Below are 14,964 nucleotides of genomic sequence, written 5' to 3' on the forward strand. Positions count from 1 at the left end.
TAATTAACTCTGCACTAAATAGGAGTACTACCGAAAAAACTGTATCAGCCTTAAGCACCGATCAAGGCATAATTACGGACAAACAAGAAATTGCTAACACGCTCAATGACTACTTTTCAACTATCACTACAAACGTACAGTATCTTTCATGCACAAATCTATCTACTGGCCCACCAAACATAACTCGTAATGACACGACTTTTTTCCTTTGCCCTGTCGATCCAGAAGAAGTTCATAATACCATTAGCACCCTAAAAATACTTCGTCGTCGGGGTGCGACGAAATACAGACGATAATACAAAAAAATGTGTTCCATCATCGCATAGCTTTTGGCTGATATTATGAACAAAATTTTCACGACTAGCTCTTACCCTAACTTACCTAAAGTAGCAAAGGTGATTCCAGTAATTAAAAAAGGAGACGAACTAAAACCAGAGAACAATAAAAAAATCGCCTTACTTCTTGTTATTACAAAAGTGATTGAGAAACCACTACTAAAGCGGCTGAACCTGTTCTCTGAAAATAATTTGACCAATCCGTCACAACATGCATTTCTTAACGGGAAATCAACAGAACTCGCGTCATTAAATATGGTAGAAAGAACAAAGCCAAACATTGAAATTAAGTTATTAACAATAGGAATCTTTGTAGACCTAACAAAAGCGTTAGACATTATAAACCATGAACTTTTACTACAGAAATTAAGTGCTTACGGGAGTCGTGGTGTTGCTCTGAATCTTATGGAAAGTTATTTTTTTAACAGATGTCAATTTGTCACTTTAGCTGACACTATTTTAACAACTAAACCTATTACCACCGGTGTTCCGCAAGGCTCAATATTAGGTCCCTTTCTCTTTTTAACATATATTGATGACCTGGCAGCCTATTTACAAAAAGATTGCATTCTTTATGCCGACGATACAAATATTTTTTATAACTAATGCCAACGTGACAGCACGATACATGGAACCTAATAAAACTTTAGAAAAGCTAGCTAAATGGCTAACCTATAACAAATGAGTTCCTAGTATATCGGAAAAAAAAAACTACATAATTTTTGCCCCAAAAAACAAACTAATTTTAAACACACCTCAGCTTTCGTCTGCAAGTATAAACCTAACTCGAGTCTACCGTACTAAAATTATAGGACTAACACTTTACCATCAATTAACATGGCATCAACACGTAAAAGACACCGCTAACAAGATTTATCGAAATATGCGAATTCTATTAAACTACGGCACATATTTTCCTTACGAACCCTCCAAATGCTTTATTATAGCTTTATTCATACTCGCATTTCGTACGGGTTATCCATTTATAAATTGACATATAAAACAACACTCAAACCCATAGAAACTGCCCAGAACATAGCCCTATGAGCAATGCTGTTTGTTAATAGGCGCGAAAGTGCTCAATTTGCATACCGCTTCCTCAACATTTTAACAGTTCATCAATGCCTCGATTATCGTATTGCATTATTAACATTTAAGTTCATCACCAATCAGATAACGTGATCTTCAATTAGTTTTACTCAACAAGATGTCATGTATCCTTTGCGTTCACATTCGCAAGCGTCACTGTCTGTGTCATACATGCGAACTAATTATGGCGCGTTCAACTTTATTTACATTGCTACTAAAACGTGGAACTCCCTACCACACAGCCTAACTGCCATGTCATCATTCTGCATCTTTAAACAAGCCATGCGTGCACACATACTATGTGCATGATTCATCTACAATTTCTCTGCCACCCAATTCATTCTTCTCTCCTACGCACACCTTTCACACAATTCACACAACCACAGACACACACACACAAACACACACTGTTATTGTCTTTCTTTTTTCCTTGATTTTCTTGCTTCTCTCTCTGTTCAGTTGGTTTTACATTTTGATTATGTACATACTGCAATCATGTTTCGTTTGTTTTGTTTTTTTCCTCCGATTTTTTTTTCTTTAATATATATTGGTGCCAACTTGATCGCTGACTAACCCTTTATTATTAAGGGATCCCTTTAACGGTTTGCTTTGAAAACTTTGGGACCCCCGTCTGAATAAGTGTAATTATCTAACATCTTGTTTAGAAATAAAAACACATTTTGACTTGACTTGATGTGAGGCGGCAAAACGTCTTGCCGGAACTCCTATAAAAACCAACCGCCAGGATCGCGAGAGCCGACGGCGTGGCACACCGGCGCCTGTGACGTAACCTGTTTCCACTTCGGGACCTTTTTTTTTTTTTCTTATGCGTCGGCAGATGGGACATTAAACGAAGCGGTCGAAGACGCCTTCCGGTTCCCAGCACCGTGTACCACACCGCGTCTCCGACTGGTGTGATCATGCTGTTGCCTGTCATGATTTTGGTGGTTGGCCATAGAAGTCCGGGTGAAAAGCACGGGCACGCGCGAGTTTCGCTGTCATCGTGGCGTCCCAACTTCTGGCTTCCGAAGCTTCCGTGAACTGCAACACTGGAGAGCGACCTGCAGCGGAACAGGTGTCTGCCACCTTAGCTCCAGCCGTCGTGACACCGCCAGGATTGCGGCCGGTGCAAGCATCGCACTCCTGTGGCGTCATACGGAAGAAATCGAAAGACCACTTTTTTGGACGCGGTATAAACACACCAGTCAGAGACGCGTTCCAGGCAGCCTACTTGAACTAAGAACCGCGGGAAGTGTGTTACGATCGGGCATCTGCACGGTGCAGGGCACGGCAGACACCGACGGGAGACAGGATGCCGCCCGACTGCCGGCGCTGATACAGGTGACGTTTGTCGGACCTTGCGTCACCGTCGTGACGCCGATTTGCGTCACACATGGCGTAGTACGACAGTCGCTGTCGTCAGTTCTTGAAATGCGGCCTCTAAACGGCGCTTCGAAACGACGGGGGGTGGGCTTGAAAAACGAGGTTTTATGCTGCCTTTCCCCAGCGGGCGTTGCACAACTCAGTTCACCTGTAGTAACTGCATATGCTTTGCTTGCGGAGCATAGCATGTTACAAAAATGCTCGTGGTGTGCGAACAAAGGCCAACACCTTTTTGCCAAATGTATTGTCTTGCAATTTTGATGTTATTTGTATGACTGAGACCTGGCTTAATGAAGGAATGTCTAATGCAAGCTATTTTCCCTCATTCTATGATGTCTATCGTCGTGATAGACTACGCTGCAACTGGGCAGAAATTTGGAGGAGGTGTTTTAATTACCGTCGATAATTCAATTACGTCACATATCAAAGACGTGACGTAGAATAATATTCAGAATGCGTTTGGGTAGATATACTCTCGAATGATGAACCTAACTACTGTTGTGTTCACCTAGTTTCGATTTCAACTTCATCTTCTTCACAGTGTTGTAAATAGTTCGATGCTATCACCATCTTCTCTTCTTCATCTTTCTTTGCTTCTATTGGCTCAATCTAATAAAAGAACAGTCTATCAGAACGCTCGGACCAGACTGGCTGCTCACTTCACAGTGTCCCCGTAGCCCGGGACACAACATACATTTCTGGCGACGAGGAGTTCCTGGACCCGATTGTCTTCACCGGCAAGACATCGGCTGCGCCCTTGGTTTCGTCGGCTGGTTCTCGGCGAATTATTCTGTTCGTCCAGCCGCGTCCTTCGGTCGTCCCCAGCCATATTCAAGGTGGCTGTGCTATAGAACGGCCTCCCTCGCAAGCAGAAGGTCATCATCCCATGATGGCGACGTCCGGCGGCAGACTTCCACCAGAGTTCTTGGCGAAACCGGGTACTCCACCCATTCCATGGAAACGTTGGATACGCATTTTTGAGCGATATCTGCTGGCCACTGGCGCTCGAGATCACGACGCCGAACGTCGGCAGGCCATGCTGCTCAACTGTCTCGGCGAAGCAGGCCAACAGATATTCGACTCATTACCAACGCCCGAGAGTGTTGTTGCAACGGCGCCAGCAACGTCGGCAGCAGCAAGCGGCGAACAAACTCGCCGTCCACTGGCGAGAGACATCTACAGAGAGACGGTGGAACTCCTGGAAGCAGAGTTCACTCAACCCGTCAACGTGACTCTGCAACAGCTGAAATTTCACCTTCGGAAGCAACAAGAGGGTGAGTCCCTCAAGGACTTCCTGTCGGCGCTGCGAGCCTTAGCGATTCCGGCAAATTTTGGGGACCAAACGCAAGCACAGGTCAGGAAACAGTTCATGATCGGCGTCGCGTCGTCTGAAATGCAAGAGCGAATGGTTCTAGATGCCGCTCTTCCATTCGACGTGGTCCTTCAGACGCTTCTCAACATTGAACGTGCACGACGTGAAGTTCGGGAATGGACAACGGCATCGACGCCTTCACCGAACTCTCTATCGACTTGCAACGTTTCCACCGGAAGTGCGGGCTTCGAAGCAGGATCGTCGACAGAAAGGAGCTTGAGACGGAATCATACACCACCACCGTCTTCAAGAAACTCATCACCTCGAGAGTCTTCCCGTCGGTACAGTTCTCGCTCTCCCGCAAGGAGTGAACGTGCTGAGAGCCGAAGATCGACTTCTCGAATCACGCGCGACGCACGCGCGCCAGCTATATCGCCCTGTGCCACCTGTGGCGGTACCGACCGAAAACAATCGTCTGGAGGTGGACCACGGCGGTCTGGACAGCCAAATCGTAGGTCGGTCCAATTCACATTTTCGCCTAGCTCGTGGCAAGACCAACCCCCAAGACATAACGATCAGAGAATTTATAGACGAACGTGTGCGAACTGCGGACACGGGCTGGAACGCTGCCAGAGTTACGACACGTGCCCGGCCCGGAACCTTTACTGTTACAAGTGTGGTCGTCGTGGTCACTTCGGCGATGTCTGCAGAAGCACGCCCCAGGGCTATTCACAACGGCCGCGGCACAAAAAGGTCGAACAGATTCTGTCGGATGACGACGACGACGATGACGAAGACTCAACGCTCGTGAATCATATCACGGGAATGTGCAAATCACGAATCTTCATTACGGTAAAAGTCTTTAAGACGTCACTACCGTTCTTGCTTGATACAGGATCGTCTGTTTCGATAATGGACAAGTCCACATTTATACAGCAGTTCGCAAGCGACGCCAAAGTTGTGTCACCCCCTGTCACTTTGCTGAATTTTTCCCGCGAGCCCATCAACGTGTTGGGAGCTTTCACAGCCACTGTTACGTTCAAAACGAGACAGGCACAAGTGCTGTTTTATATAGCGGACAACGGTACGTCGCTACTTGGAATGGACGCTGTGGTAGCACTGGACATTCAAATGAGTGGAGCAGCCAGAACATGCTTCTATACCGACGCTGACGAGCCTGATGAAGCGTTGCGACTGCCAGACCCTCCTTTGGTATCTGAGAATACTACTGACAACACGGAAGGTCGACAACCAACACCTTCCACATCTACAACTCATGCAGCCTGCCAGTCCGACGACATGTCTGCAGCGCTGCAAGAAGAGTGGGCGGCGCGTGCCATGCCACAAAAACAAGCGGCAGTAATTCTGCCTACCGCATCCGCACCGGCAATGCAAAGTCCAAAACTTCCAGCGTGTCTCGCACGTTTTAATCACCTCTTCACCCCTGGCTTGGGTCGAGTGAAAGGAATCCAATGCAAGGTAAAGATTCGAGCGTCGGTTCCACCGGTTCAACATCGCATGAGACGAATCCCTCAAGCGGCTCGGCAAGCCGTCTCGGAAGAAATCAAACGCGTAGAACAAGAAGGCGTGATTGAGCGCATTAATGCCTCAGAATGGGTCTCGCCCATTGTGGTAGTGCAGAAGAAAGACGGCACCATTCGGATGTGCGTTGATCTTCGTAGCGCAAACAAAGCGGTTGTAATTGATAGTTACCCGCTTCCTCACATCGAAGAGCTGTTGAACGCTCTACACGGTGCCCGTCACTTCTCAAAATTAGACCTCGCGGCTGCTTACCATCAAGTGCCATTGCATCCAGACAGCCGTGACATAACAGCATTCATCACACACGAAGGGCTGTTCCGCTACAAAAGAGTGTGTTTTGGACTAGCGTCTGCTCCGGCAACGTTCCAGCAGATGATGTCCAAAATCCTGCATGGCTGTCAAGGCGTACTGTTTTACCTTGACGACGTTGTCGTCTTTGGCAAGACTCAACAAGAACATCTGGAACGTCTGCAGGAGGTCCTTCAACGCATTTCTGGCGCAGGGCTCAAGCTTAACAACAAGTGTGTCTTCGGCGTCCCAGAACTCTCTTTTCTGGGACATAAAGTCAGCGGCGCCGGAATTGCTCCTTTGCAACAAAAAGTGGATGCTCTTCAAGCTGCTCCGATCCCAACAGACCTGACGCAGCTAAGGTCCTTCCTGGTCGAGTATTACGCACGATTCGTTCCCCACCTTGCGTCTGAGGTAGAACCTTTGCGCAAGTACCTCCGGAAGGGCACGTCCTTTATTTGGGACCAAGCCGCGGACAAGAGCTTCGCTCAAGTGAAAAAGTTGCTTTCGTCTTCAAAAACACTCAGGATGTTCAATCCAGACCTACCCATCATTGTGACTACCCATGCTTCGGCGTACGGGCTTGGAGCCGTGCTTCAGCAACTCCACGGCACGGAAGTCCAGACGGTCGCCTTCGCATCACGTACGCTGACCCCGGCAGAGCACAAGTACTCGGCGGGGGAAAGAGAAGCCCTTGCATGCTTGTGGGCGTGTGAAAGATGGCACACGTACCTGTGGGGTCGTCGTTTCAAGTTGCGGACAGGCCATCAGGCACTCGTTGCACTGTTAAACACCCGAGGAAATGGCCTTCGCCCACTCAGAATTACGCGGTGTCCTAGCCGCCCGTCTTCCATCGGTATATCTCCTGCAGCGGTCTTGTCTCTGCTCTACACGCTCACGCAGTCGCCGCATCTCCTGAAACGGGTTCTTGAGGAACTCTGCGTAGGAGAGACCCAAAATGTGCAGCCTGTGTCTTGGCTTGCGACCGTGGAGCAGAAGAGCAGGAGACAACCCGGTGGTGGCGTGCGGCGTACCGCGGTAGACGAAAAGGTATAGTCCAGGACTGCAGCCTGCAGTGCGCGGTTCTTGAGTGCTGCGCACTGTATGTAGGACTTGAGGGTTCTGTTGAATCTTTCCACCTGCCTTTTGAACTGGCAGACGAGGACGCCATTTTAAAAGACCGTTTTCAAGTTGCAGACAGACCATCAGGCACTCGTTGCACTGTTAAACACCCGAGGAAATGGCCTTCGCCCACTCAGAATTACGCGGTGGTCGACCCGTCTTCTGAAGTACAACTTCCAAGTCGAGTACCAGCGGCGCAGTGAAAATCAGGTTGCAGACGCGCTTTCAAGGCTTCCGGTGCCAGATGACAAAGGCGGAACACAATTCGACGAAGAGATTGTGTCATTTGTCTCCCTGGACAGTGAATGCATAACAAAAGCGCAGTTACAAGAGGAAACTGCGGCGGACCCGCTCCTTTCTGCAGTAATGACCTACATCATCTTTGAGTGGCCACCCTGGAGGGCGTTGTCCGCAGATGAGGTCATTCTCCATGATCAGAAAGACACACTCTCGGTGGATGACGGCCTTCTGTTAAGGGGTGAGCAGTTTGTCATCCCAACAAGCATGCGAGCGACGCTGATCGCTAGGGCACACGAAGGTCATGCTGGCATTGTCAGGACGACAACTCGCCTTCGCGAACTTTACTGGTGGCCCCGCATGAACGCGGAGGTGAAGCAGGCAGTTCACGCCTGTGACATCTGCAAGACAGCCGACAAGTCTGCGAAGACGGCAACCACGCCTCTGCAACCAGTGCCTCTGCCGGATCACCCGTGGTCAAAGGTCGGCATCGATATAGTAGGACCTTTTGAGAGAGCGCCGCCGGCATACCGCTACGTAATCACGTTGGTGGATTACTTCTCTAAATGGCCGGAAGTTCAGTTCTGCTCTAACGTCACCACAAAAACGGTGACTAATTTTCTACATCTGGTGTTTACGCGCGAGGGCTATCCCGACAGTCTCGTCTGCGACAATGGGCCCCAGTTCGTTTCTGAGGAATTGAAAACTTTCCTGGCTCAACGGGGGATCAAACACAAGCTTGTCTCTAACTACCATCCACAAGCCAATGGGCAGGTGGAAAGATTCAACAGAACCCTCAAGTCCTACATACAGTGCGCAGCACTCGAGAACCGCGCACTGCAGGCTGCAGTCCTGGACTACCTTTTCGTCTACCGCTGTACGCCGCACGCCACCACCGGGTTGTCTCCTGCTCTTCTGCTCCACGGTCGCAAGCCAAGACACAGGCTGCACATTTTGGGCCTCTCCTACACAGAGTTCCTCAAGAACCTGTTTGAGGAGATGCGGCGACTGCGTGAGCGTGTAGAGCAGAGACAAGACCGCTGCAGGAGATATACCGATGGAAGACGGGCGGCTAGGACACCGCGCTTCAGAGTGGGAGACCTCGTCAGAGTGAAGAAGCCCGGAAAAGTGCTTAAGGGAAGCCCAGCTTTCAGTTCTCCTACGCGCATAACCAAGCAGGTCGGAAGGTGGACCTATCGACTTGAGGACGACAAGGTATGGAATGCCTCCAAGCTACCAACCGTTCCAGAGCCGGAGGTGACTGTGCCTAAAAGGCTCCTCCAAAACAAAACCAACGGCAAAGAAAAGGCGATGTGCAGTCATCATGACTGGCAACCAACAGCTGTCGCTCCGACACCTCGGTTGAGACCAGGGCCAGCGGAACCAAATTCAACAGCAGCACCGCCTCAAGTACCAAGACTGCGACGGTCTCAACGCAGCCGGCGACCACCAGAGCGATTCAGTAGAACTTATATATAACGGAACTGTCATAGTTTATCTCACGAAACCTGTATGTGTGAGTGGTTAAAAATGAGTACATGTAGTAGTATGTGTTAACGTCTATAGTCCTGGTCAGGAATAACTAAACGTGTAGAATTGGAATGAATGTGCTGTAAATAAGTCTGAAAATGGGTCGTGTTACCTTGAGCGATGCCTTCGAAATTGTTCTTGGTTTCAACGTAACGAATTTAGCATTGTACATCGAAAAAAAATTGCCAGTTGTATATATGTGTAATTGTTGTTGTTCACGTGCCTTTGGTACTGTGTGGTGATCCGGTGTAATTTGTAATTTCCTTGAAATGTCGTTCTCTTCTTGGCTCTCTCTATTAACTATATTCAATGTTTCATTCTTAATTTCCAAATTCAAGGGGAGGGGGGAGAATGTTGTGTTCACCTAGTTTCGATTTCAACTTCATCTTCTTCACAGTGTTGTAAATAGTTCGATGCTATCATCATACTTCTCTTCTTCAACTTTCTTTTCTTCTATTGGCTTAATCTAATAAAAGAACAGTCTATCAGAACGCTCGGACCAGACTGGCTGCTCACTTCACAGTGTCCCCGTAGCCCGGGACACAACAACTACCTAATCAGAAATTATTATTTCCTCCCTCTATCGGATAGCCATATTTTATTGAAGATTTCGAAATGCTCCAAAACGAGATTGATTTTTCAAAGTTTTGTATCCATATTTATGGTAATTTTAACTTGCCAGGTGTTTATTGGTCGGCAGGAGTTATCGATATGAAAAATAGTTTAACAATAAGCAAATCGGCTCACCTACATTTTAACGGACTGTACCAATTCAACAACTGTTTTAACAGTGCTGGAAATGTTCTAGCCCTCTTACTTTCAAATGCTCCCATTCACGGCATAATGTTGGCCGAAATTCCCCTTGTAAAGGCTGAAGTCTATCATCCGCCTTTTACTGACACTTTTCGTGGTTTTTTAAAAGCAGCAGCTAGTGAAAGCTGCAGGTATTACTCTTTCAAAGAAGGCGACTATTTTGAACTTCATAAGTAATTTGAAGATTGTAACTGGTAGCCCATCTTAGAGGACGTTTCAGCTGATTCAGTGGCGAAATCATTCACAACAGCAGTAAAAAATGGAATCGATCAGTATATTCCTCAGCGATCATCCAATCCCAAAAAGTATCATGTGTGGTATTCCAAAGATCGGATATACTATATCCACAAAAAAAAAAAAAAAAAACACTGTCATAAAATGTACAAGAAAAACGAAGCAAAAGCGTGGTACGCTAGGTTTAGCATCGATCGCTCTCGTGAAAAAGTTGTTTATTTATGAAGAGCGTGTTTATCGGAGAACAAGATTGTTAGTTATACAACAAAGATGAACTTTGGAAATTTGCCAAAGAGCACACGAGAGGCGGTGGACAGGGTATCAGCTTAAAGAGTGCTTCAGGATATCTGCCTGACACTAAAGGCGTTGCTAACATATTCGCAAGTCACTTTAAAGGTTGCTTTTCTTCGGATGTTCTTGCAGTGCAGATAGTGAATTTTTAATGGTCACCATTACTCAGGCGTCTTCATGATTAACAGGGTCACTGTTAGCAATATAACGGACGCCTTAAAAAAGCGGCAGCCGAAATTATTAACTGGCAAAGGTTCGGTTCCCAATTTTATTGTCAAGAGTTGATCGAGTGTGTTTGCACCTGTCTTAGAACATATAATATTTCTTCTGCACGTTTTTTTTTTTTTTTTTTCATCTGTTTGGAAGGAGTCGGTTGCTGTTCCAGTACATAAAGGCTAAGAATACTTCTGCCGCAAACAATTATCGCCCTGGGTCCCTGCTATGTGCTTTTGCAAAGGTATATTTGAGATTTTAGTTCACACACGCGTCTTTTTATTCCCATCAACACATTACTGCCTTTCAGCATGGTTTCCGTAAGGGACGCTCAACTGAGACGAATCTATGCACCTTTCTCGATTATTCGGCGCCCTACGTTCATGGTCGTGGTCAGGTCGACGTTATTTATTTTGATCTCTCCAAGGCGTTTGACATAGTTGATCAAAGTAATCATGCCTTGCTCTTGCATAAGCTATCGCAGATCGGAAATTCTCCTGTGCTCGTAAAATGGTTCAAAAGCTATCTGACTGACCGTCTTAGCGTCGTTCGTATTTCAGACAGTTTTTCTGATCCTTTTTCCCCTGACTCGAGTACCCCAGGGCTCCAATTTAAGGCCACTTTTGTTTTTGATTTTTATCAATGACACTGAAACTCGCATAGCTAATTCAAATGCGTTGCTATTTGCTGACGACTACAAACTCTTCTTGAGAATTTGTTCGAGGGATGACTGCGTGCTTCTTCAGAATGATGCGTAGCGTATGCTTGATTGGTGTATGGCAAACCTTTTATTAATTAGTCCTGAAAAAAAAAAGGTATTGTCGTACAGTAGAAAACGGAAACCTGTGTCATATTTGTATTCGATTGGCGGTAAGATTATTTCACGAGTGTCGTTTATTCGTGATCTCGGCGTGCATTTTGATAGTTTGCTATCGTTCAGCTACCACGTCAGCCAGATTGTTTGTACCACAGTTAGATTGCTGGGAATGATAACCCGTATAACTCGACATTTTGTGGCGCATGCTTGCTTGCTCCCCTTGTTTTGCTCCCCTACCAGGTATAGATCAGAACTTGGTTCGATAGTGAGGAATTATCTTAGTGCACACGATGAAGCACAACGAGAGTCTGTTCAGAGGCGCCTGGTACGCATAGCTTATGAAATACATTTAGGCACAAGACATTTTTATTATTATGAACCTCTGCTTGCTAAATTAGGGCTTCAAGTTTTATCCCCCGGCTGATACGTGATGTAATTCATAATGATACAGACTCCGAGTTTTTATGCAAAGTAAATTTTAATGTTCCGGCTCGTCTTAATACGAGCGCTTTTACTTTTTGGACTCGGAACCTAATGGCTTCGCCTTTATCTAGGATGTAGTACTGTGGATTTACAGTGCTGTGGATTTAAGACTTTACACATACCCTCCTAAGAAGCAGGACCTATGGAAAACTTGCTCGCAACACATTTTACTCCTCAATATATTTAAACTTGTCCTGATCATTCCGGGGAAGCCGGAGATCCCAGGAGTGCTATGCAGCGCGTCCAAAACCACCCAAATCTCCCGCAGCCAAGCGTAACGAATCAGGGATAAGGACGATTCGTCACGTGCGCACTCGTCACAGGACGATTGGTCACAGGACGATTCGTCACATAGGAACATTCGTCACAGGATGACTCGTCATGTGGGCAACTGGTCTCATCGATCGGGCAGGGGACGATAGTAAATTGTAAATTTCAACAACTGCCCACATTCCCTGATGAGAAGTTTCACGACTTCCCACTGTGACATAAACCAATGGTTAGAAAAACTAATCTTACAACACTCATTTGCTTTTCCTTTCACCATATTACGAGTCTTCAGCAGGTTGATCAAAGTTGCTGGCCTGAACGAGCAATAATCCGACTGGCAGCCAAATCAGTTTTTACTTTGGCCTTGCATACACCTCTTCGACAAAACCAATAGGTACCGGAATTCTTCCTGCCGCATGAGTACGAGCACCCCTCGTGCAGCTGCATGGCTCCACCTCTCTCTGTTGCGATCACCTCCATCCTTTTGAATGTAGCCCGAGTCCAAAAATAGCCACTCTTATATGGCCTCCGCATTCACCGTTCGGGACGGACCCAGAAGCTAAAACGTCTGTTACAATTCTTCGACCTTGAGAAGCAAAAGACGTGCTGAGATAAGAGGTGACCCACTTTGAAAGGCCGAACCAACATTCAATATTCGAGACCGAACCAGAAGCTAAAACATTTGTTACAAATTGTTCGCCTTTGAGAAGCCAAAGAAATGGCAAGATATGAGGTGAGCCGCTTTGTACGCCCGAACCAAATTGAACAATACATAATTGGGGGCACACTATTGTTGGACCGGTTGGCCGCGTGACGAGTCATCCTATGACGAATGTTCCTGTGTGACGAATCATCCTGTGACCAATCGTCCTGTGACGAGTGCGCATGTGACGAATGGACCGTATCCCAACAAATCATTACACACGCACGACACATTCCGTGTTCCCTGGGCACATGAGAATGTTTACGGCAAGTTGTTTTTTTTTTTACTACACTGGATAGCAAAAACAAACAAGCAAACACAATCAATGAAAAAGAGCATGTAATTTGAAATTGAAAAAAAAAATGTACAGTCGCGGACGATAACAAAAAGCCCAGACGAGCGCGTGGCTTCGAAAGTATGTAGTAATATACCAGCAGAAATATCCACCATTATCGAGGCTCCAGTGGTTGTTAAATTTTAGTCGGCACTCCCCACTTGACCGGCTGTTGCTGAGTCAATGTTGAACTCGCAATGTAAAGACATCCTGCAACAAAAGTCGAAAAAAAAGTGCGGCTGAAGCCACCACGTCGGTCAGCTGATCGATATCGTTTGGAGCGTTTGATAATAAGTTTGTTACGTGGGATGAGTCTATAAGCGACTTTTATTACGTCTGACTGAGTATGCAAGCATGATGCCGAAACAGTGTGACGACGAAAAACGAACGGCCGCTGAGATGCTCTCGTGCACAAATAGCCTCAATGATAGCTCAGCTTTCATACGCGCCTGGTCTCCGGAGCCACGCGATCACCTGGGCTTTTTACATCGACCGCGACTGTACAAAATGATCGATGCAAAACCGCAAATGGTCAAAACGCTATCATACGACGCGATTGTCACGCAAAGCACGGTGAAGTAAGAAAAAAAAATTGATAGAAACCTCAAATTGTATCCGCTCGGCCACTTTCACCAAGAGAAAAAAAAAACCCGCAGAACGAAAAAGCAGGTGCTTCGCATTTGTAAATAGTTTAAAAGTAGTCTTCTTGAAACAAGAAATAAATGAAACATCAAGGTCGATTCCTTTACTGTGGCATCATGTACTCAGACCGCACACCCCCCTTTCGCTAAAAACATCCCTTGGGTAAAATCTCGCTGCGCCGGACCATCGAATTCAACGGGCCAATGTTTATTGTTCCCGTGATCAGGCTTCGTAATCTTCCGGAAACAATTAGCCGAAACGGCACTCCAGGTCGCGCTCCTGGTCCTTGACAGACTGGACTAGTGCCTCTGCGATCAGATCTTCGGAGTTGGTCCGGTTGCCCAGCTGGTCATCGCTGAGCGCGGCCAGGAGGGGCCAGTAGTTCAGGCGGATTAGTCTGACCTGGTCCTCGAACACGCAGGTCAGGAGACAGCACACGTTGAAGGCCATGTAGTACGCCACGCACTTGGTGATCGGTCGCAACGTGAAGCACTTGGAGTTCGCGCTCGTCCAGCGCTTGATGTAGGGGCTCTCCGGGTTGGCCGGCCTGGTGTACAGGACGAACATTTCATCCATGCTGAGGGCCTTGTTCTCTATGATGCCCTTCTGGATAGCGATTGTCTGGTAGGCCGCGTGCGTGTCGAAGACATGCCTGACCTTGACCCCGTACGTGTTGTAGAGCGTCTCCGCAATGTTCCGGAAGTCGTGGACTATTTTGAGCATCTTGGAAGACTCGAGAAGCAGCTTGAGGTTGCCTTCCTCGAAGAGTTCCTCGGACTCCTTGACGTCGAAGATGAAGACGTGCCGTCCGAGTGTGGCCAGTGTGACCATGTTGATCGGTCCCCTGCTTCTTGGGGCGACACCTCCGGCGTCGAGTCCCAGCATCCTGCATTTGAGCAAGCTGTCGACGACGCCGATGCACTTAGATGCCTTGTCGACCACCGTGATGCTGCGGTACATCTTGCCGCCTTCCGTTGCTGCGCCGTTTGAGGCCATGGTCCGTTCAATCCTTCGTGACGATGAGAGGGCCGGAGATGGCGCGTGAAACTATGACCGCAAAAGGAACCGACGGTCAATACCCGGGGGCGTGACAGGCTAATGTACCCTTTTCATTTGCGCGTGCGCACAACGGAAACATACGAGCCTTTTTACAAAGTTTATTTTTTTTATATATGAATGTCGTAATGTCGTCGTCTTTGCGGATTTGGTATCACCGGCTAAAACTAATCACGCACATATAAAAAGCGCAGGATTGCGACTCATTGTGATTGCAACGGTGTAGCCAGTAGTAACGAACGCAGAAAGACGATGATCGCCGTGACGCTG

At 47.2% G+C, this 14,964-nt stretch overlaps 1 protein-coding gene across 1 annotated transcript; it reads right to left on the reverse strand.

Annotated features, from left to right (window-relative positions):
• Nucleotides 1–13,887: 13,887 nt before the first annotated feature.
• LOC115316673 (egalitarian protein homolog) lies at nt 13,888–14,634 on the reverse strand. The gene has a single exon (XM_029976132.2). The coding sequence runs from the start codon at nt 14,632–14,634 to the stop codon at nt 13,888–13,890; it is 747 nt and encodes a 248-aa protein (XP_029831992.2).
• Between the last annotated feature and the right edge of the window lie 330 nt (nt 14,635–14,964).

The sequence above is a fragment of the Ixodes scapularis genome, unplaced genomic scaffold (assembly GCF_016920785.2).
Source record: "Ixodes scapularis isolate PalLabHiFi unplaced genomic scaffold, ASM1692078v2 PGA_scaffold12__126_contigs__length_90152505, whole genome shotgun sequence".
NCBI lineage: Eukaryota > Metazoa > Arthropoda > Arachnida > Ixodida > Ixodidae > Ixodes > Ixodes scapularis.